At 44.0% G+C, this 20437-nt stretch overlaps 2 protein-coding genes across 2 annotated transcripts in view; one reads left to right on the top strand and one right to left on the bottom strand.

The window, feature by feature from the left end:
* The window catches only part of COL4A1 (collagen type IV alpha 1 chain), a 137818-nt gene extending 123522 nt beyond the window's left edge, over window positions 1-14296 (bottom strand). The window contains 2 exon segments of the mRNA XM_014454194.2: window positions 14195-14235; window positions 14238-14296. Coding sequence (XP_014309680.1) covers window positions 14195-14235; window positions 14238-14277 — 81 coding nt within the window. The 5' untranslated portion in view covers window positions 14278-14296.
* An 83-nt stretch (window positions 14297-14379) lies between these two features.
* Window positions 14380-20437, top strand: part of COL4A2 (collagen type IV alpha 2 chain) — a 183828-nt gene continuing 177770 nt past the window's right edge. The window contains 3 exon segments of the mRNA XM_014454193.2: window positions 14380-14762; window positions 15067-15149; window positions 15243-15297. Of these exon segments, the coding sequence (XP_014309679.1) occupies window positions 15106-15149; window positions 15243-15297 (99 nt within the window). The 5' untranslated portion in view covers window positions 14380-14762; window positions 15067-15105.

Below are 20437 nucleotides of genomic sequence, written 5' to 3'. Positions count from 1 at the left end.
AACACCTGGGTATTCTCGCTCAGTAGCTAACGATGACATACCTCACACTCGCAGGTAGACCCTGCAATTGTGAGAAAAGAAATTAGTGGTTGTTACACAAGAGTCTCAACTCCCACCTAGACCTCTTCTCCAGAGTTTCTCCTAAAAATATCTGCGGTCACTCTCCTCCCACTGGGGATAAATGCTGGATTCCATCTGAAGGGTCCTTGCGTGAATGCTTCATTCAGCACAGGACACACACAGAAGGGCCAACCAGACAGACGGGCACAGAGCCCAAGCCCTGCTCCTCTGTTACATCCGCCACCCGTGCCACAGTGGGGGCTTGGCCCAGCCATGAAAATTTGCAAATTTTAAACAAATAAAACCAAAGGTGTGCAAAATTTTTACATATAAAGAAGTGTCTGCTTTGTACGTCTTTAGGCCACCAAAAGAGATGGTTCTCACGTGTCATGGCCCTCACTCTGAGAAGAACAGATAAAACACTACACAATCTAGCGGTTGTCACTTCCACCTGCAAGGCTATAAATAATTAGAAACGCAACCTAATTATTTTGCTTTGCTACACACAGCTTTCAAGTTACTACTACATTCTCTCAAATTACATAGCTGCATACCATCCAGGACTAGAATAAGTTACATTAAAGTATGGAGTTGTCTCCTAGTACTTACTGTCCATCATCTGTCATTCTGACTGGAGGTCACAAGCAATTCCACTCCGATATGGTAGACAATGGCTCAGATACCACCACCCAAACTCAGGGCTGCATTTTTAATATGATGTTTAGACATATTAGAAGCATCAACAGATCTTACTGCCTCTTGGTCCTCTGACACTATTTAAGAAAAGAACTGCTAATTAAGGAATTAAGTTTATTAAGGATCATTTCTATAATTATTCCCCACCAAAAAGGCTCTGTCACTCCATACATTTTATCAGAGATTTTTACATTATCTTTTGCCCCTCTTTTTGTAGCTTTCACTGTTGCAAGATAATACGGGGCGTGTACTGTCAATTGTCTAGGACAGATGGCCAACACATTTTGCCAAGAACTTTGACCTATATTTTCTTATTAAGTCACTCAATATTTTCACAGGAACAGTCTTCATGCATCTGATTAATTTATTCCTACTCACAATTAGATTGGTCCAGGAAACCTGGTAAACCTTCGTCTTTAGAACAAGACTTTAATTTTGCCCAATAGCATTACTCACAGAAAAGGGCTCAAGTACTAATGGTGACCAGAACTCCTCCAGGTTCAAGTAAGTGTTGAGTCGGCGAATACCAGCTCTGCATTTCTTGGTGCTGTTACACACGGCCGCCGCGTGTCCCACAGGAGTTGCAGTATACAGTGGGAACGGCATGACCACATGTGCCCTTTGGAACTAGAGGTCCTCGGGGTGTATCCCTGCTGATTACAAAAGCATCCCTCCTTCTGACTGTTTGCCTCAAGCCTCTTCACACGGGGCCTTGCTGACTTGACTAGACAGCAATGCAATTTTAAGGCAAAGGACAATGTTCTTGCATCATGACTGTTGTGACATATGCCATTCTGGTCAAAATGCTTGCGAGTCATGAACACTGTGGAAACGAATCTGCTTTTGAAGTCTCCATCCTTCCATCTGGTATTTCCACACTGATGCTTTCATCCACCCAAAATCTAACTTGTTTTCCCATAGCTAGCTTTTGATCATTCACAGGGCAGGAGAACCAAGCTAACTTATTTCCTAGAGATATTTCAAAATTTTTAATTTCTAAATAAATGGAACAACCCTGAATGTCTGTTAGTCTCATGAACTTACTTTAGAGATAACAAAGTAGATAATATTTCCTGTAGAGGAATTCAGTTCTCTTCCTTATATTTATAACTCTTTTGATAGAGTTGAATTTCTGAGACTGAGCCATTCCTAAAACAGCAAAGAAGGACATTTTTAAAAATAATTTCTAGCTCAGCATGAAGGAAAACCAAACAGTTTATGTTAATTTCATAAACTATTTTTGAAGGCGGCAAGTCTTGTCTGTTTTGCTCCACAGCCTAGACTAGTGACTTGCACATAATGGGTGTTCAATAAATATTTATCACACAAATAAATGAATGAATGGATACCATTAATTATATCTATACATAACATATTCATGGTATGCACATACTAATATATGTGTCTATATACATGTACGTACATACACATATATAATATATATATTAACTGAATGTACTTAATATACAAAAGCCCTAACATTCTACAAATGCTCATTTTAATGTAAAAATGTACAAATTAACATGTAGAGACCTCTGCAGAAAGACTCTTTATTAAGATATATGGGGCTACTCCATTTTAAGGCTTTTTAATTGATAAACATCTTCATGCTTGGATTGTCCTCTTACCTTCTCCCACTGCATGGGTTTCTGACCACGACCTAAGGTGAATTCTATTTCCATAGACATCATCTATCACAGAAGATGGCCCAAGGCAGATTGAGGTGCAGCACCTCCAAAGTAGGATCACACTGGGTAGCAGGCGAGATTTTTAGCGCTGGAGTGAACCACCACTTGGATCTGTCCCCACATCGGCCCTCTCACCAAAGCAGCTCATGATCTCCGTGACTGACCGACTTAAGAGGGATTTATTGGGAGTGATAACTCAATCACTAAAGATGGGGTTGTGGTCTTCAGTCAGACCCACCAACTCTGAACTTTGTTGATGCCTTGGTGGGAAGTTACTAGAGTCAGTGATCAGACTCCCAGAAACCACATGCATTTGGGAAGCTGAGGAAACAGCCCTGGAGGGTCCTCCATTTCTCATGCTAAGGAAGAGATGCCCCTTCCCACTTTACCAAACCTCTCCAACATGATTCGCTTTGTGTAACTTCCCATTAAACCATGTTCTTTTCACATTAGGTACTCTCACCAAGAAATCTATGGAAGACCTCTTCTGAGTGGCCATAAAGTACCAGCTGCCGGAGTATCTCACAAAAATTCGAAACTGAGGAAATGCTGCCACTTCCTATATGAATCCCTACAACATATTTCACTTCAACTTGCCTCTGTTCCCTTTATTTTTGTCATGCTTCAAATCCCAGTCTTCCATCTTGGAATACTTTGGGGGTAGAATTATACCCTTAAAAATACGCAATAAAAACATATTTGGTTAATTTTAGTGCCTGAATCTCATTATAATCCTAACATTTACTAGTGTAAATTGTCCAAGAAGTTTATTTCATTTAAAGGAATGAAATAGAAGTTTTAAAAAAAGGTATTTTTAGTCAGTGTACTTTTAATTACAGATGACTATCAATAATGTAACAGTGAAATCAACAATAAGAGCGCATATTTCTTGGACTTATAATATGGCAGTCACTCATGTATGTGCTTTACACATAATAGCACATGTACTATCTTCAAAACAATCTTCTAAAGGAATATTATCATTATTTCTATTTTACAGATGAGAACACTAAGGCACAGAGAGGTTGAATAGGTCGCCCAAGGTCAAATAGCTAGTCACTGGTAAATTAAGAATTCAAACACATGTGACCTGGCTCCAGAGTCTGTGATTGTGTGATGTTCTTTCTAAAAAGCACAACTTCAGTGAAAATTTGGGGGGCAAAAAGAGAACAGTGACAGTTTTAATGTTTCCGGATAACAGTTAGTATGCCATTACTAGAATTCTTCTTCTTTTAACTTGGGCATATATTAGAATACAAAGTATAAAACCAATTTTAATCACTTGCATATTTTCTGACCCTGCGTGAGTGCTCAACATACATTTGTTGAACAGATTTTGAATGCCAGAATCAAAAAACTGAGTTATCAGCCTATCAATTTGTGCTATGTGCTTAAGTGAATTCTTAACCTTACTTGGTTTATTTTCACTATATAAAGAACATTGGGAGTTTGGTTATAAATGTGGCTTATAGACTAAAACAATGCCCAAACTTATGTATGTTTTAAATGAATTATTAGTCAAGAGGAAAAAAACACACATTATGTATATCTATTAACATACTAATGGATGATTATTCCAAAGAAGGGAAAATATCTAAGGTCGAGAAGAAATAAAAAATGATTAATTAGAGATAATTAAAAAGTTTTAAAAAACTAATTCCAGAATAAAGAAATACAATCTTATTATTTTGAAGTATTTGGGAAAACAAAATCTAATTATCACTAACGCGCCCAACAGCTTTAAGAAGCATTTGTTGTTAGTATGTTTCCATGCAAAGGTGTTTATTAAAGATAAGGAATGAATGAGGGATGGACCAAGAAGACTGCCTGCTGCATAGCCTATGTAATAAAGTCTGGACCAAGTCTATGTACTTATCCAAAATGCATCTGACCCAGAGGTCGAACTACCCACACTGCAGTATTTTTTTCCCATCACTGACCCATTTTTCTGTTTTGGCAAGACCATCTTAATTTTATAGGCCATTTCCTGACCAAAATTTAGGAGTTATTTTAAACCAATAACCCCAAAGGATCTTTAATCTTCAGGAAATGGGTTTGGCCATAAGATATAAAACAGAAATTCCTCATTCAGGGGGCCAAGTGGCCAAGGCACAGAAGAGGCGAATGAGGGCGGACTCTGCAGGAAGTTGAAGTCACATGATGGGCTTCTGGCCTCACAAGTTCTGACTGGGTTCTGCCCTGGGCCAGCCTCTAAGCATACAGTCCAAGCCCATTCTCAGCAGGTGCGTGGGAATGAATGTAGTCACTGAAGTTGGCAAAACTCTGACAAAGTACATAATCATGAGAAACCTCGTGTGCCATGTTCCGAGGAGGACCACAGTGGACCGGGATCTTCTCTAGATATCAGCTGTCCTCAGCTCCCACCAGCGAAGCCCTCTCCAAATTAACTCTTGAGCATCTTGACACATGCATGCTTCTAGACCAGTGGTTCTCAACCTTGGCTGCACATTAGAATCACCTGGGAATCTTTTTAAAATCCTGATTTCTGGGCCTCATCCTCTGGAAATTCTGTTTCTTTGTTATGGGGTGGGGCCACAACATTAGTAACAAAGAAACAGAATTTCCGGAGGATGAGGCCCAGAAATCAGGATTTTAAAATGATTCCCAGGTGATTCTAATGTGCAGCCAAGGTTGAGAACCATTGTTCTAGACCCTTCTTCCCACTCCTAACCCTCCAAACAGCATCACAGAGCTGAAAATAAAACTGCTGGCAGTAGCAACAACCAATAAGAAGAAGAAAAAAGATAATGAGAACTGAAAAAGTCACTTTAAATGCAATGGTTCCGCTTCTATGTGAGTGTAAACTAATGTCCCAGAATAGCCTGTTATAGCTCACATCTATCAAGCTGCTGCTCCAGTAAAATAAAGAGAATGGATGAGTTCTATAGTCTCCAGACCCACAGCATCAACACCACCTGTTAGAAATGCAATTCTCAGGTGAACCCCACATCCCCCAAGTCAGAAACCCATCTGTGTTTCATCAAGCCCTCCAGATGATTCTGCTGTGAGCTCAAGTTCAAGAACTACCAGCACAGGTGACCCTTCTATGGTCTTCTCCAGCCCCAAGATGACTTGATGTATAATTACTTGGCTATTTGTTGCTCAATTTAATTTAACAAACAGAATAGTGCCTAGCACAGAGCCAGCACTATATAAATGCTTTACAAATATTAACTCATTTAATCCTCATACGTGTTCTCCAAGTGAGGCATTATTTTTATTCTAATTTTACATGAGGAAATATGGGCAGAGAGAAGTAGGTAACTTGCATACAGTCACACAATTATAAGAGACACAGCTGGGATCCAAACCAGCACCATGAACTTAACCACTACCCTATGCAGAGCAACTGTGGCTGGACTGTCTTCCTCTCTGGATGTATTCAAAACGTTGTAATTGTCTTTCCAATAAGTTGTGTGTACATCTCCCTTTACTGCAAGCTTCCGAGAGAAACAGACATTTCTTTTGCCTGGCCAATTTTAGAATTCTTGGAATTAGGCTGAACCCTCGGGTAGTATATGATTTCTATCTAAAATGTAAGCTAGATTAAGTATTTTCCAAATAGTCATTACAAAAAAAATATGGACCAAACTATGGTGCTGTGGCCTTTTCCCCTCGTATGTCATAGGTAATAATAATCCACCTTAACTCAAGCTCTAACACAGGAATAGTTGCGACCTAGCAAATAAGTTTCATGCAACTCAGTAATAACTCTATGCCATTAAAATGTTATTGTATTCTTCTTTAAAATCCTAAAATGCAACTCAAAAATTAAAGGTAATTAGGAAAAGTAGCTGCTTAAATTTAAATATAACATTTCAAAGTTGATGCTCTTGAATCACTCGGAAACAAATACTCCTGTGAGCAAAAATAAGTCCTTGGTTGCATAATATGATAATTGTGTATTTTAGAATAAATTTTGATCATTTTGCATATTACAAAATATGCTTAAATTATAAAAATAAAGTATTGTTAGAGATGTAGAAGCCAAATCTTCCTCTGATTGAAATATACATTAATTAACATATCTTTAATAGAAATGAAAAAAACATAACAAAATAGTTATCGTTGGGTTTCTTTGTAACATTCTGAAACAGGAAACCAAAATCTACTTACTATCCTCAAAAATGCCCATATGCTAAAAGACCAGTGTGAGGTAAGATTTCTGTCAGTGAAATGAAGACACGAGCTGCCATGTATCACTATCCTCCAAACCTTCCTCATCCCCAGGTGTGTCAATGGCTGCTGGGAGCAATTTGTGCAAATAATTTGAAGAGCATTGAATTACAATGAGAAAACACTGGGTTTTGTTCTTCATAAAGGAATATATTTCTTTTCTAACACAGAAACTCAATAAATTTTTTTAACAATTTTCATTAAATGTCAAATACAGGAATACTATCTCTCCAAATATTCCACTGAGTTGGACGGAATTCATTTAATCAGCTAAACTCTCTCTGAGTGGATATACAAATGGCTTCTTCAATTGTTGGTGTATTTGGTGCAATGAGACTAGGAACTAACATTAAACTGGCTTCTTCCAGTTCACAGCCAGTATTGTTTCTCTTGCTGACATCTGAATAAGAAAGAAATACCACCAGTACACTCATTTATTTGGTAATAAACAAAGTACTATTGATTCCAAGAGCAATAAAAGATGAGGAGACTAGATAATTAATTCTCCTTTATCAGGAAGAGATCAACAAAGGCCCACATGGTAGTAGTACATTGCTTTAATATCTGATTCAGACACTTTATATTTGTCTTTTACTTGACCACAAATCAAGCAAGCTTTAAAACTCATATGACATAAAATGTTGTTATAACATTCAGATTAAAAACCCAAAGTAGCAAAGCCAGGAATATTACTAAACCACGGAATAAACTATTTACATACAGAGTTCAGCATCGTATATATTTCCAAGTTGTGTTTAGTCTGTGGTGGAATATCTACTCTAAATTTCAAATTGAGAGGAAACACCTTCCTTTGGCATTCCTTATCTTGTGTTCCTTCAAACTGCCACAGGGGTCAGCAATGTAACAGAATCGACTTGAGCCAGCACAGCTCCACAGGGCTCTCCCAGGGTCCTGGCTGAATGACAGCCAAAAACATTAGAACCAATGACAAGTAATTACTGATTCCCCTCCATTGTCATTCACTCCCCCAGACAGTGGGGGCATTTTAAAAAGAAGCTATGTCCTCGCATCTCATAGTTGTCAGAGATGTCAAACCAGCAGACATGTGATCCCAGCCACGTCCCCAACATTTCTTGAATGTTTACTTGCTTCTTGTGCACTGAGCAACTGGAAGGTATCCATAGACCCTGTATTATCCTCATTTAATAGGTTAGAGACTGAGGCTCGATAAGATTATTGGAACACGGAGATTAGTCCTTCTTGACAATTACCCAGCTTGCATGTTGGGGAGAAGAGAAGAATAAGGCCAGGTAAATTCCATGGATCTATATTGGGAAGTGTATGCACCAAGCCAAATTAAAACAATGAGAGGTACCACTACACACCTATTAGAATGGTCAAAATCCAACACATTGACAACACTAAATGCTGGGTAGGATGTGGAGCAACAGACACTCTCATTCATTGCTGGTGGGAATGCAAAATAGTATAGCCACTTTGAAAGACAGTTTGGTGGTTTCTTGCAAAATTAGATATACTCTTACCCTACAAGCCAGCCATCGTATGCTTTGGTATTTATCCAAAAGAGCTGAAAACATATATCCACACAAAAACCTACACAGGGATGTGTATAGCAACTTTATTCAAAATTGCCAAAACTTGTAAGCAACTAAGATGCCCTACAGTAGGTGAATGGATAGATAAAATGTGGTATACCAGATAATGGTATTATTCAGGGCTAAAAAGAAAGGAGCTATCAAGCCATGAAAAGACATGGGGCAACCTTAAATGCTTATTATTGTGTGAAAGAAGCCAATCTGAAAAGGCTACATACTGAATGATTCCAACTATAAGACATTCTGGAAAAGGCAAATCTATGGAGACAGTAAAAAGATCACTAGTGTGAGAAATTGAGGGTGGAGAAGAATGAATAGGCAGAGCACAGAGGAGTTTGAGAGTAGTGAAAATACTCTGTGTGATTCTGTAATGGTGGGTACAGGTCATTACACACTTGCCCAAACCCATAAAATATTCAACACCAAGAGGGAACTCTAGCCGAAACCGGTTTGGCTCAGTGGATAGAGCGTCGGCCTGCGGACCGAAAGGTCCCAGGTTCGATTCCGGTCAAGGGCATGTACCTGGGTTGCGGGCACGTCCCCAGTAGGAGATGTGCAGGAGGCAGCTGATCGATGTTTCTCTCTCATCGATGTTTCTAACTCTCTATCTCTCTCCCTTCCTCTCTGTAAAAAATCAATAAAATATATTAAAAAAAAAAAAGAGGGAACTCTAATGTAAACTATGGACTTTGGGTGATGATGATGTGTCAATATAGGTTCATCAATTGTGACAAATGTACCACTCTGGTGGGGATGTTGGTAATGGGAGAGGCTATGCTTGTGCAGACACAGCTTTCTCTCAATTTTGCTTTCAACCTAAAACTGCTCTAAAAAATAAAGACTTTATTTAAAAAAAACAAAAAAACAAACACACCCAGCCAAAGAGATGGAAACCTATGGTCAGATAGTAGACAGCCATTGGCAGATCCTGAGCAGTAGAATCATGTGATCATAAACAGGATCTCTGAAGACAGCCTCACACCAACATGAGGAATGGGCTGGAGTGAACTCAAGGCTGAAAGAAGGGGCAGGAGTCAGGAGGGTTGTGGCAATCCTAGTACAAGGTGAGTAAACAACCATGGGTCAAACAGGGTCACAGCCTTGGAAAGAGAAAGTGGGGATGGGGCGTGGGTGGGGGGGACTCTAAGAAGCATGTACAAAGAAGGGTTGACCTGGTGACTGAGTGACATGGAGGATAAAAAAGAAGGAAGGGTGAGGTCTCCAGATTTAGTCATGGTCTGGAGGCCAAGCATTAGGAAACATCAGTGGTGCCAATGACCAAAATGGGAGAGTTAGGAAGCACAGTTGATCTGTGCATAAGATAAGTTCAGTTCTAGACATATTTGCTAAGTCTGCGATCAAATCAGGACAGCTCAGGTGAGATGTTCCATGGGAATGGGAATATACCAGACTGGAATTTTTTTTAAAAAGGTTTGGAGTCAACCTCACAGAAGGTACCGAATCAAGGAAGTAGATCTCCCCCAGGGAAGTGAAGGTAGAGAAAAGAGAGAAGCCAGCTGAGGCCTACCCTCATGGTATACCTACACTGAAGGTTTTGGAAGAGGAATAAGAGAAAAGAACAGAGAAATAGAAAGAAAACTAGAACATATTTGTGTTACAGGAGTAAGACCAGGAGAACAATGGAGGAGAAACACAGGATGGACCTAGCTCACTGGGTATCAGACTATAAAAATATTAACCCAGAGTGATTCTTAGTGTTAAACTCCTCAAAAGAAATTGACAATTGAAACATATTTTGGTTTACATCTCCTTTCATTGTAAGAGTAAGAATGGTAGGAATATGTCTTTTGTATTGTTCTATAGCTGATATTTTTTTACTGGTTGTTTAATAATAGCAGGAAAAACAATAGAGTCTGGTGATATTATTTTAGGCATTCTATTGTTGCTTTTGCTTACTCTAGCCCAAGAACTCAAAATATTAAATCTGCTTGAGAGACATTTTAATGAGGTTAATTATTTTCCAATTTCTGGAATAATTGTTGTAAGAAACATTGTGTACTTCATCAAAACAAGAATTGTCATTTATTCCTTTCTTGAGGCCCTCCTGATATCTAAAAGCATTTGTTTTAGAAAGTCACTTGTGGGTTCAATTTGTCTGGAAAATCTTTACCAGCTCTTAACTAGATAACTGAACTTGTCAAGTTATGGCCATCCTTACCAGTCCCGAGAACTTTGCCAACAGTCTTGTTAATGAATAATGTGGGGCTTTGTGAATTCCCTCATGTCCTTGCCCAAGTGAGGGTAGGTTTTCTGGGTCAGCTCCTAAAGGCGCTCCTGCCTAGAATCAGTCAACCAAGCTGCACCTCTTCAAACATCCCTGTGTGCCTGCAGCCTCCGGAAAGGGAACACCACCAATCCCAGGGCCCTGGCCGGCTGGGAGGGAGGAGCTTCTTATCGCTGTTCTCCCTCCTGACCTAGACCATGCCCTCATCCTCGCTCTACCCCACTGAGGCAAAAGTTCAGCTATCAGGATTGCTGATACCAGAAACAATAACATCTTGGTATCTCAAAGGAGGGAACTTTAGGGTCATCTTTAAAGGCACAGACCCTTAGACTTGTGAAAGGACAAAGTAGAATTACCACACCCATGTATGATGCCCTATAACGGTGCATATAAAAAATATGTTGGATTTATAGTTCCTATTTCTTTCTCAGATTTAGAAATGGAATGTCCTCCAGAAGTTTCCTGGAAGTCCCCAAAGCTGGGTTAGGTGCTTCTGCAGCCCTTGGAGTACCTTGATTGTATCAATTACCAGCATAGGTAGTATTTGCCTGTTTCTTTCTCAGTATTTCTCTCTAGACTGTGACCTTTCTGGGGGCAGACTGTGAGTCCCAGTCACTGTTGTATGCCCAGCACCTGGCAGAGTGCATGGCATGAAGAATTGCTCAGGAGCATCTACAGAATGAAGGGAGGGGTGGATCCCTGGGAGAGGGCACAGATCAGCTAGGGAAACTGAGGCACAGGGGAGCCCTCCAAAATCATTTGCTTAATCAAAGCAGACACAAAAGGTGGGAACCTCTTGTCCCTAAACCACCCTCTTCTGTGTGATGTGACTAACATCCACCATTAATAATTGTGTAAGAGTACCACTCTTAGGCACACATAATTTATGTACATTATTTCTTCTGGTTGGTATTAGAGATGCTTCTCTTTACCCTGATCCAATTCTCTATGTAAAGAGCATGATGATTTGGATTATATCTTCACCAGTCTCACTCCCAAGATATTGGGCTCATGTTGCTGTCACTGGGACTAACTCAGAAATCAGAAGTGTTCGCAGTTAAATTACATTTCCCCGCAGAATGTGGTCCTTACTCGCATGGGAATTAAATCTCACCTCCTTTTGAGTTCTAAGTCATTCAGTCACAGGAGTGGTGACTCATGGTCTGGAGATGCCAATATTGATAGGCAGGCATCACCACACTTTGGGCAAAGTTCACATTTCTGACCCCAAGAAATAATTTGTTAAGGAACATCACACAGACCCATTGGAGGGGGTAATTTGGAGGCTGTGGATGGAACAATTCATTCAGTTCAGTATGACTGTATGGATGCGAACACATGGCACTTGCCATCAAAATACTATGAGCACATTTTTGTCTCAGGCCTGCACCCTGTTCCTCCTTCCTTGCCTAAGAAAGAAAAGTTGGGGAAGGGAACTGGGGTAGGTATGGCAAAAAAACACTAGCTTAGAAAATCCATCCACTAGTAAATGGACACAGTATAACCAGAGCAGATATGGTCAAATGTACAATCAAATGCTTTCATGTGAAAAATAAATAAGTACAATTTGTGCCCGGCACATAGTAGGTGGTGTTTTGGCATGCAAATGCAGATAAAGTGTGATTCAGATACTCCAAGAAGTGGGTAATCAAAGAATAATTTGTGTTAGCTTTTAAATTAGGGTTTGATTGACTTGTAACATCTTATCATTCAAAAATGTATTTTTAAATGATATTTTGCTTGGGATAATATTGAGGTTATTTCAACTTTTTTGTATACCTAACAGCTGATTTTGGTAGGAGTTAAGCAAAAAAAAAAAAAAAAAGTTATTGATGGCATGAAAAGTGAGACAATTTTAAATATAACCAGTTATTATTTTTAAATGGATTTTCTTATATACCCATAAGTCATATGCATCTCTCTGTAATGATGCCAGGAAAAAAATATAGTGTAATGATAATATCTGTTAAGTCAATTGGTGATCAGAGGGTGTCCACATGCCAAATCTCTTAAAACACTATGTGATACCTTGAGGGATAGAGCAAAGCTAGTGGACAGGAATGTACTTGGGCTTTAGAGAATAAAAGGAAGTAAAAAAAAAATCCCCAATTCAAGAGTAATGAGTTTTATTCCCCAGGTAGGAACAGGAGTTCCCATAAGTGAGTTGCTCATTCCTTAAAGTCCTGTCTCTTTAACAGCTAGCTCTTACAATTAGCTTCACTTTGTTAATATTATAAATCAGAAACTCTAAAATCTGATTCCAAGCATAGGTTCATATTTCTAAATAGAAAACTTTCTCCCATTGCCATCAGGTTTAGCAATCTCTCCTTGGAAGTGTTACATTTTTGGTCAATATTTCTACACCCAAATAAAGTGTTCTGGAGCCTCCTCTTTTGAAAGTAGTTTGTCATCATCACTGGAGAGTGTTTAAATAACTGACTTCAGTGCGAGAGGCTAGACTGGACGCTAGGCTAGGAGCAACAATCTGAAGTTAACTGCTAGTGTAATCATTAGTCCTTTCAATGCCCAAGGAAAGCACTGCCAGCAAGAAGTCAAACTCTGGATGATGAGACATGTGTGCATATTCCCAGTTTATTCTGGCATGTAACAGTTAATAATTTATATACAGTGAAGTGGAGTTAGTATCATTCTTCCAGAAGAGAAGTAAAAAAACAAACAAAAAATCTAAGAGCAAGATCAGGATTTGAAACAGTCAAAGAATCAGTGGGAAACGTAGCAAGTAGCAAAATCATTTTCAACATTTGGGGAGGGGAGGGGGTGCTGCAAAATGTGTTTAGAAACGCCACCTTCCCGCGGTTTTGTCTACATGGCTTTGCAGTGCGGAACAGCTGAGGTCTTTATTCTGTCTGAAGGGAAGGAAAAAAGGAAAGAACAACAGAACATCAAGGACAGTCCAGAGCTGGAAGCCGTTACCCCTGCAAACTGAACTCCCAGCTCCTTTCCGGGCAAGCACATAGCCAGAGGAAATGAAAAGTAGGAAAACAATTTGTACACAGAACAATGAGATGGAGTTTCATTTTGGTTTCACACTCAAAAATATAAATGTGGTTATAATTTTTTAAAGTATATATTAATAAAAGGCAACGAGTCGAGTATAAGAACTTTTTAAAGCTGCATTGCAGAAGAGCCCCACTTCTGTTCTTGAGCGTGCTTCAGCAACATAAAAGTCGTGGGAAAGCAAAGATACAGCTGTTTCCAGGCAAACAGCCCAGACTGTTACTGTTCAGCATCAACTACCAGAGTCTCCAAAAATCGAGAGAAACAAGCCCAAAGAGACGCCTGGGCACATGTGCGGGGCTCGGAGCGGCGTGGGGAGCGCGTGTCCGCCCCTCCCGCCCCGGACTCACCCGGGGAACCCACTGCAGGTGAAGGCGGTGAGCCGCTGAGCGCCCGGAGGTACGAGTTCAAATCCCGCTGACTCCCGGGCACCCTCACCCCATCCCGTGCGCACCCAGTTCTGCTCGCTTGCCCCCGGCCCTGAGGAGTCCCCTAACTCGCCCCTACCCAGGCCACAACAAAGGAGGCTCCCTAATGGATGTGCGATCGCAGCCCGCAGGGATCACCGGCGGAGACCGGGGAGGGTGCACCTGGCCGTGCCACGAACGGCCCCTCGAGGGGCGGGCGGGAGGCTCGCGCCTGGGACAAAGGGGCAGCGCGGGGCGCCCGGGCGCAGGGCGGGGCGCAGGGGAGTCGGGTCGGCCGGGACTCACCTTCGCAGCGGCTCGGCTGCGCTCCTCGTGGAGCAGAAGAAGGCTGCGAGCAGCAGCAGCCTGACGCCGAGCCGGGGCCCCATGGTGGCGCGCCCGGGGCGGGCGGCTGGCTGGCGGCGGGTGGAGGACGGCAGGCGGGCGCTCGCGGGCCGCGGAGGGCGGCTCGCTTCTCGGAGGCCGGCGCGCGGGCGCGGAGCACCGTTCGGGGCGCGGCGGCTTGCGGCGGAGACCTGAGCGAGGCCAGGCGAGCTCCTCAAATTGTTTGCGCTGCCCCCTCCCCTCGGCGGCGCGCGGGCGGCGTCTCAAAGGGGAGGACCCTGTGGCGCGGGTAAGAGGCGGCGGGAGCGCGCGGCCCCGGGATTGTGGCTGCCGGCGCACCGGGACGCCAGGGCTCTGCGCTCCGGCTGCCGCGGCGCGACCCTGCGGCCGTCCCCTCGCTCGCCGACTGCACGGAGGGCCGAGGGCGGGCGCGCGGGCCCCGAGGCCGGCGGCCGGGGAGCCTGAGAGGCTGACGCGCTGCTGGGGTGCCGCCGGCGGGCGCTTCTGAGCGGCGGAAGCCGGGCCGGAGGTGAGAGCAACCCCGGGACCGGGAGACCAACCCCGGGACGGGGAGACCCAGGCCCAAGCCACGGACTTGGGGCGCCCTGTGCAGGCTGTTAGGAATGGAAGGGGAGGCTGGGGATCGAGCGGCCGCGGCTTAGCAGCACCAACCAGGGCCTAGGTGGGACGGCCCCTCGTTCTTCTATCTCCGTCACCCCAGCGTAGAGGTGGGGGGCGCACCCCACTCTCCCGCGTCTCAGACGGAGGCGGCGGCTAGGATGCTTCCCTCCCTGGCCCCTGCTCAGCCCTCTTTGTCTCTCCTTGCACTCTAGGAGGGACCGACCCGAGCCCAGGGAGGCTGGACCGGGATCATGGACAGAGACCAGTGCCGGGCGTCGGGCCCTGCCCTGCGGCGGTAAGCGACTTTCTGCCTCGTCCCCGAGTCACTTTCAGGAGTTGCCAAATCGGGGTGCACGCTCATGGCGCTTTTCCTCCCTCTCCCTCCCAGGTGGCTGCTTCTGGGGGCCGTGACAGCGGGGCTCCTGGCCCAGAGCGTCCTGGCGGTAAGTCCTGGCTCCCGGTCACGGGCTTTGATTCGCGCGCTGCGCAGGAGTGTGGTTGGGACGCCCACTGCGTGCTCACCTGAGCGTGTGTGTGTGTGTGTGTGTGTGTGTGTGTGTGTGTGTGTGTGTTGTGTGTGTGTCCGGGTGTCCCCTACAGCCCCTGCCGAGCCCAGATTCTGAGAAAGCTCGCTTTCCCTCCAAGGAACTTCTCCGGTTTGCCTTCCCACCATCCATTTGTGCTGTACAAGTGTTGGCCCTTCCCCGGGAACCAATCATGTAAAATGCAGCCTTGGCATCCTTTTCCTAAGGTTATGCAAAGCCCCGGCCTTGGAAGCCAGGGAAGGCTGTCAGTCACGTGGCAATGCGGCGCCTGGGTACCGGGGAGACGTGTTTATGGAGCTCAGAAGCTAGTGTCTAAGTACTGTACTGTCCTTGGCAGTTTGCTTCTTCCTCTAATGAGAGCCTTTGGGGGGAATGGGCGGGGCGAGGAGGACCACTAGCAACTTTGTATTTCGTTTTAACCTTTGTGATGGAGGACACGATGGCTGGACACTTGGTTTGGCCCTGGCAGAGGCACCGTGGGAGCTGCTAAGGTTCCCCCATGTGACCCGTTTACTGTGTGCCCCCACCCCAGCAGCCCTGCCATTCCGGGCAGCTCTGTCAGGATTGTCATTGCACTGGGGACGGCACTACGGGATTTTATAATTGTGGTTAAATGATAGGAGCCACTTCTACTGAGCTTTATGGAGCATGGCTACACCACCACAGGTTTGGTGGGTCTCTTCAGTTGAGGACATAAATGTTTAAACTGGTTCGGAACATGGCGGGGACTTCCTAGATGTCCTGGACCCCATCCTCTCTATACGCTGTTGGAACATGATTTCTGTCACACCTGACTTCTCAGGGGACTCCTGCTGGGAGTGCCTCCTCCCCTCCAGGGTCCCTAGTCTGGGTAGAGTGCACATAAAGGCCAATGGGAAGCTGTATTTGCAGTTTGATTGAAATTCTGTTATTTTCACATTGTTCTGTCCTCGAATAAAGCAGAGATGTTAAAGGCTGTGAGAGAGGAAGAACTACCCTAACTTGGAAAAGAACCTTTAGCCTTACTTTCCTGCAGCCTTCTGCTCCAGTTCAGGGATTGGAAAGTCAGAAAGGAAGTCAGAGACTTTGACCGGAACATTCCAGGCCAAGGTTTTCTTAAACCTCAGGTCTGTTTCTTCCTTTCTACATGTCCTGATGTAAGAAGATCAAGTATCCTGGATATTTGAGCCTTACGGGTCCTTATGCACATATGACCTCATGGGACTTGGCTCATATTTATAAGGCAGAGCAAAACGCACACACTCAAAAGAAGGACAGGGTTTCTAGAAAGGAAAGCACTGAATCCTGTTGACTCCCACACCCTCTGGTCCCCTGGAATCACTGTTGGTGATATCAGCGTTTTCCTTCCTGAGGATGGCGAGCGTCCCGGGAATCTTATCTAGGACTGATCCTAAAATTGGTGGACACGGCTTCATGTTCGAATACCTGGGTCCTAAATGCAGCTCTGCGAGTTCTCACAAATCTAGAGCCCTGTTTCCACACTTTGAGCAGGAAGAGAATATTCCTAGTTTCTTACAAAGGCCAGTGAGTGCCCTGTCACATGTAATATACCTCTCTGCCTTCCTCTAACTGACAGCGGTTCTCAACCTGTGGGTCGCGACCCCTTTGGGGTCGAATGACCCTATCACAGGGGTCGCCTAAGACCATCGGAAAACACATATATAATTACATATTGTTTTTGTGATTAATCACTATGCTTTAATTATGTTCAATTTGTAACAATGAAATTGGGGGTCACCACAACATGAGGAACTGTATTAAAGGGTCGTGGCATTAGGAAGGTTGAGAACCACTGCTCTAACTTAGCTGCTGCAAACTCACCTAAGTCTCTTTGCTCTCTGATCCTTGGATGGGACCAAGCGCATTGATTGCCTAGCAGTGCTTCTCAGAGTGCAGTCCATGGACCCCTGCGCTCACCTGCAAAGGCTGGTTAAAAATGCAGACTTCTCATCCGCAGACATTCTGATCAGACTTGCTGGGGTGGAGCCTCAGAGTCTGAATTCCCACTTGATGACAGAGTTTTGGAACCACTGAGCTAGAGTATTGTGTTGGGAGACAATGGGACTCACTTGTCAATCTATTTCATGTCCCTGGGCTGTAGATTCTAAATCTAAACAGACAAAATACTTCTGAGTTGTTTTACTAGAAAGCTATTAATAGTATTATTCAACAGGCATGTGATTGGTGATGCTCAACAATGGATCTCCTACTTATTAACTTCTTATTTCCCACTGGCTTTAATAGCTATTACTCAGAAAATAATTCCTTGATCCTTAACTATATGCATTATAATGCCTTTCTTAACTGTGGCAAGTTCAGCTCCTCCCCTATTTGTGCGCCATGCTCAAGAATCCTGTCTCCTTGCCCATTTGTACCCATTCTTCCCAGGGATAGGTCAGTTCAGTAAAAGGGGCTGCTCATTGTCGCTTGAAAAGCTTTGTAGCAGAAACAGCTGCAAATGGTTAGCAAAGGGAATCATTATTGAATGTGTGCTTCCTATGTGCCAATTTGTATGTCTTAATCATTCCGAGCCTCATAGGAAAATACACCTATGAGGTAGGTAACTATTACCAATGGGAAACAGAGGCACAAAGAGTTTAAAGAACTTGCCTAAAGTCTCTCTATAAGTGGCAGACATGAGATTTGAACCAGACACTTGTTCACAGCACTCAGCTTCCCAGGATCAGACTATAAGTCATTAGTTCAGGTGCTCCTAAGTTCCAGTGTTTGTCTCTGGTTGTGTTTTCTTCTTGCTCTTAACTGAGACTAACAGTGTTGTGTTGGGAGCCTGGTTCCTAGGAAGGAGACCCCCCCTCCCTCCCCCACTTTGCTCTAAAGAGCAGGAGCCCAGTGCAAGGGAGAAGCAATATGATCAGGTGTCCAAAGGAGAAAAGGAAGCACAAATCCCATGGGGCAGCCAGGGCTCAGGACCCAATGTAAATATGTGCAACCATGGGTAGCACTCGCTGTTTGTTGTTCAGGTTGCCTTCCCTGAAGATGCCCTCCTTTGAATGCAGTGCCAAGGTGCTGAGTGTATGTGCAGAGGCCCCTTCCTAAAAGCAAGGCTGCATAATGGTTACTGGCCCACAGTCTGAAGGCAGGCTGCCTGGGGGCCATTCCCAACTCCACAGCTGATGAGCTGCTGCCTCCCCTGGCACTCACCAAACCCCTATGTCCTGCATGAGGGATGTTGCCAGTGGTACCCACCTCTAGGGTTGGGGATGTCAGATGAGTGGATGCGTGTGAAGTCCCTGGAGGCTGGCGCAGCGGAGCAAGAGCTCCAGGTGTCTGCTGGGCCTGTGTCAATGAAGGTTTCCACAGCAGCATGCTCTAATGTTCAGGAGACTTAAAAGCAAAAGCACTCACTGCAGCCCCTGCTGAACATTGTTAGTTATCTTAAGAGATGGGGCAGCAGCCTTGAAGATCTAAGGGACCAGTTCTGTGTGATTCTGGAAGGAAGAGAATTCCAGAGAACAAAGGCCTTCTTTCCCTTAGGTTAAATATGCAGGGGGCCTGAGCTGACCTCATGACCCAGCTGAGAAACAGGCCCCAGACTCTAGATTCTCATAAGTATCAGGGTGTAGCCCCGTGCGCCCCAGGAAATGCTGGGCTCCAGGCTGCCTTCAGCACTAGCTTCAGTTTCCAGGGTGCTTTCTAGGAATCCAGGCCCTGGAAAATTCACTTGAAAAATTACCCTCCTGCATGCTGCCATACCTTTCCCTCCCCCCAACCAAAAAACAAGAAAAGAAAAAGCAGCAGCAGCAGCATGTTCCAAAGATTTTCTCTTCTCCTTTCAATCAGTTTATTGAAAAATTATAAAAAGTATATAGTGACCAGAGAACATCCATCCTGATTTAAAGGGATTATAGAGTATGTGAAAAACTATGTGCTGTTAGAACTGGTATGTGTTCATGAAAATTTCAAAGAGTCTTCAAAATATGATGGCAGCATCTTGTGGGTTAATAAATTGATCTGTTTCATTGTTTTACTGGGGGAAAAAGAAAAGAAAAATGTATGGTGCTAAGATGCTTCCCAGGCTCTAGTTAAGAATCGTGGAGAACAGTTCTTTCCCAGAATTCCCCAGAGTAGTCCTATTGTTTTAAAACCTGGACCCCTAAGAAAAAGGGAAATATCACAAGGCTCCTTCTTAATGGAAAAACAAGCATATCTCAGGGGGCAATTAAAGCAATCCTCCCTGGCGGCTTGTCGGACTTGGCCGCAGTCACTAATGCCAGGGGCTCATCCCAGCATCTCAGAACTAGATGTAGGTATGAAGGGAGGACGGGAACATGGCTCTAGCACTGTAGGTGGGTATATTTGGAACCAGGGTGGGGGGGGGGGAAGAAATTCAAATAAAAAGTTGTAGAATAAAAAATAAAACTTGACTAAAATAATAAAAATCAAAGGATTGTCTGTTTTTCTAAAGAGAGGGTAAAAAAATAATGGGTGACACTCTCCAATTAAATAATAGAGAAAAGTTGAAGGAAAATGAAAGGGCAGTGAACATATAGGTGATAATAATTATGTCACTATGTAAAAGATGGTTTTGAAATGTCTTGTTCTTTAAATGTGAAAAAAGAATATTTATCTTTGACTGGAGGACTTCAGAGAAAGCTCTGAAATTGGCCCCTCGCTGTATCTGCTGGTATCCGCTGGTAGGTGAAGTCTGGAACCCCAGACTTAGCGGAGTCAGCTTGTAAACCAGGCCATCTGTGCAGTAGCTGGTGGCCTCTGGAGCCAAGGACTGCACAGTGGTCTTGGGGAACAACAAAGCCTCCTGCCCACCTGGCTACTCACTGGCTGTTTGTAGTGACCCAGGGCAAGTCACTCAATGCTTTGGTTCTGTTGTGTGGTGTCAGTGCTGGGGGGTCCAGGTTATGGTGTCAGTGCTGGGGGGTCCAGGTTATGGTGTCAGTGCTGGGGGGTCCAGGTTATGGTGTCAGTGCTGGGGGGGTCCAGGTTATGGTGTCAGTGCTGGGGGGCTCCAGGTTATGGTGTCAGTGCTGGGGGGCTCCAGGTTATGGTATCAGTGCTGGAG

The sequence above is a fragment of the Myotis lucifugus genome, unplaced genomic scaffold (assembly GCF_000147115.1).
Source record: "Myotis lucifugus unplaced genomic scaffold, Myoluc2.0 scaffold_33, whole genome shotgun sequence".
NCBI classification, from domain to species: Eukaryota; Metazoa; Chordata; class Mammalia; order Chiroptera; family Vespertilionidae; genus Myotis; species Myotis lucifugus.
This window is presented reverse-complemented; position numbering and strand designations above follow the sequence as displayed.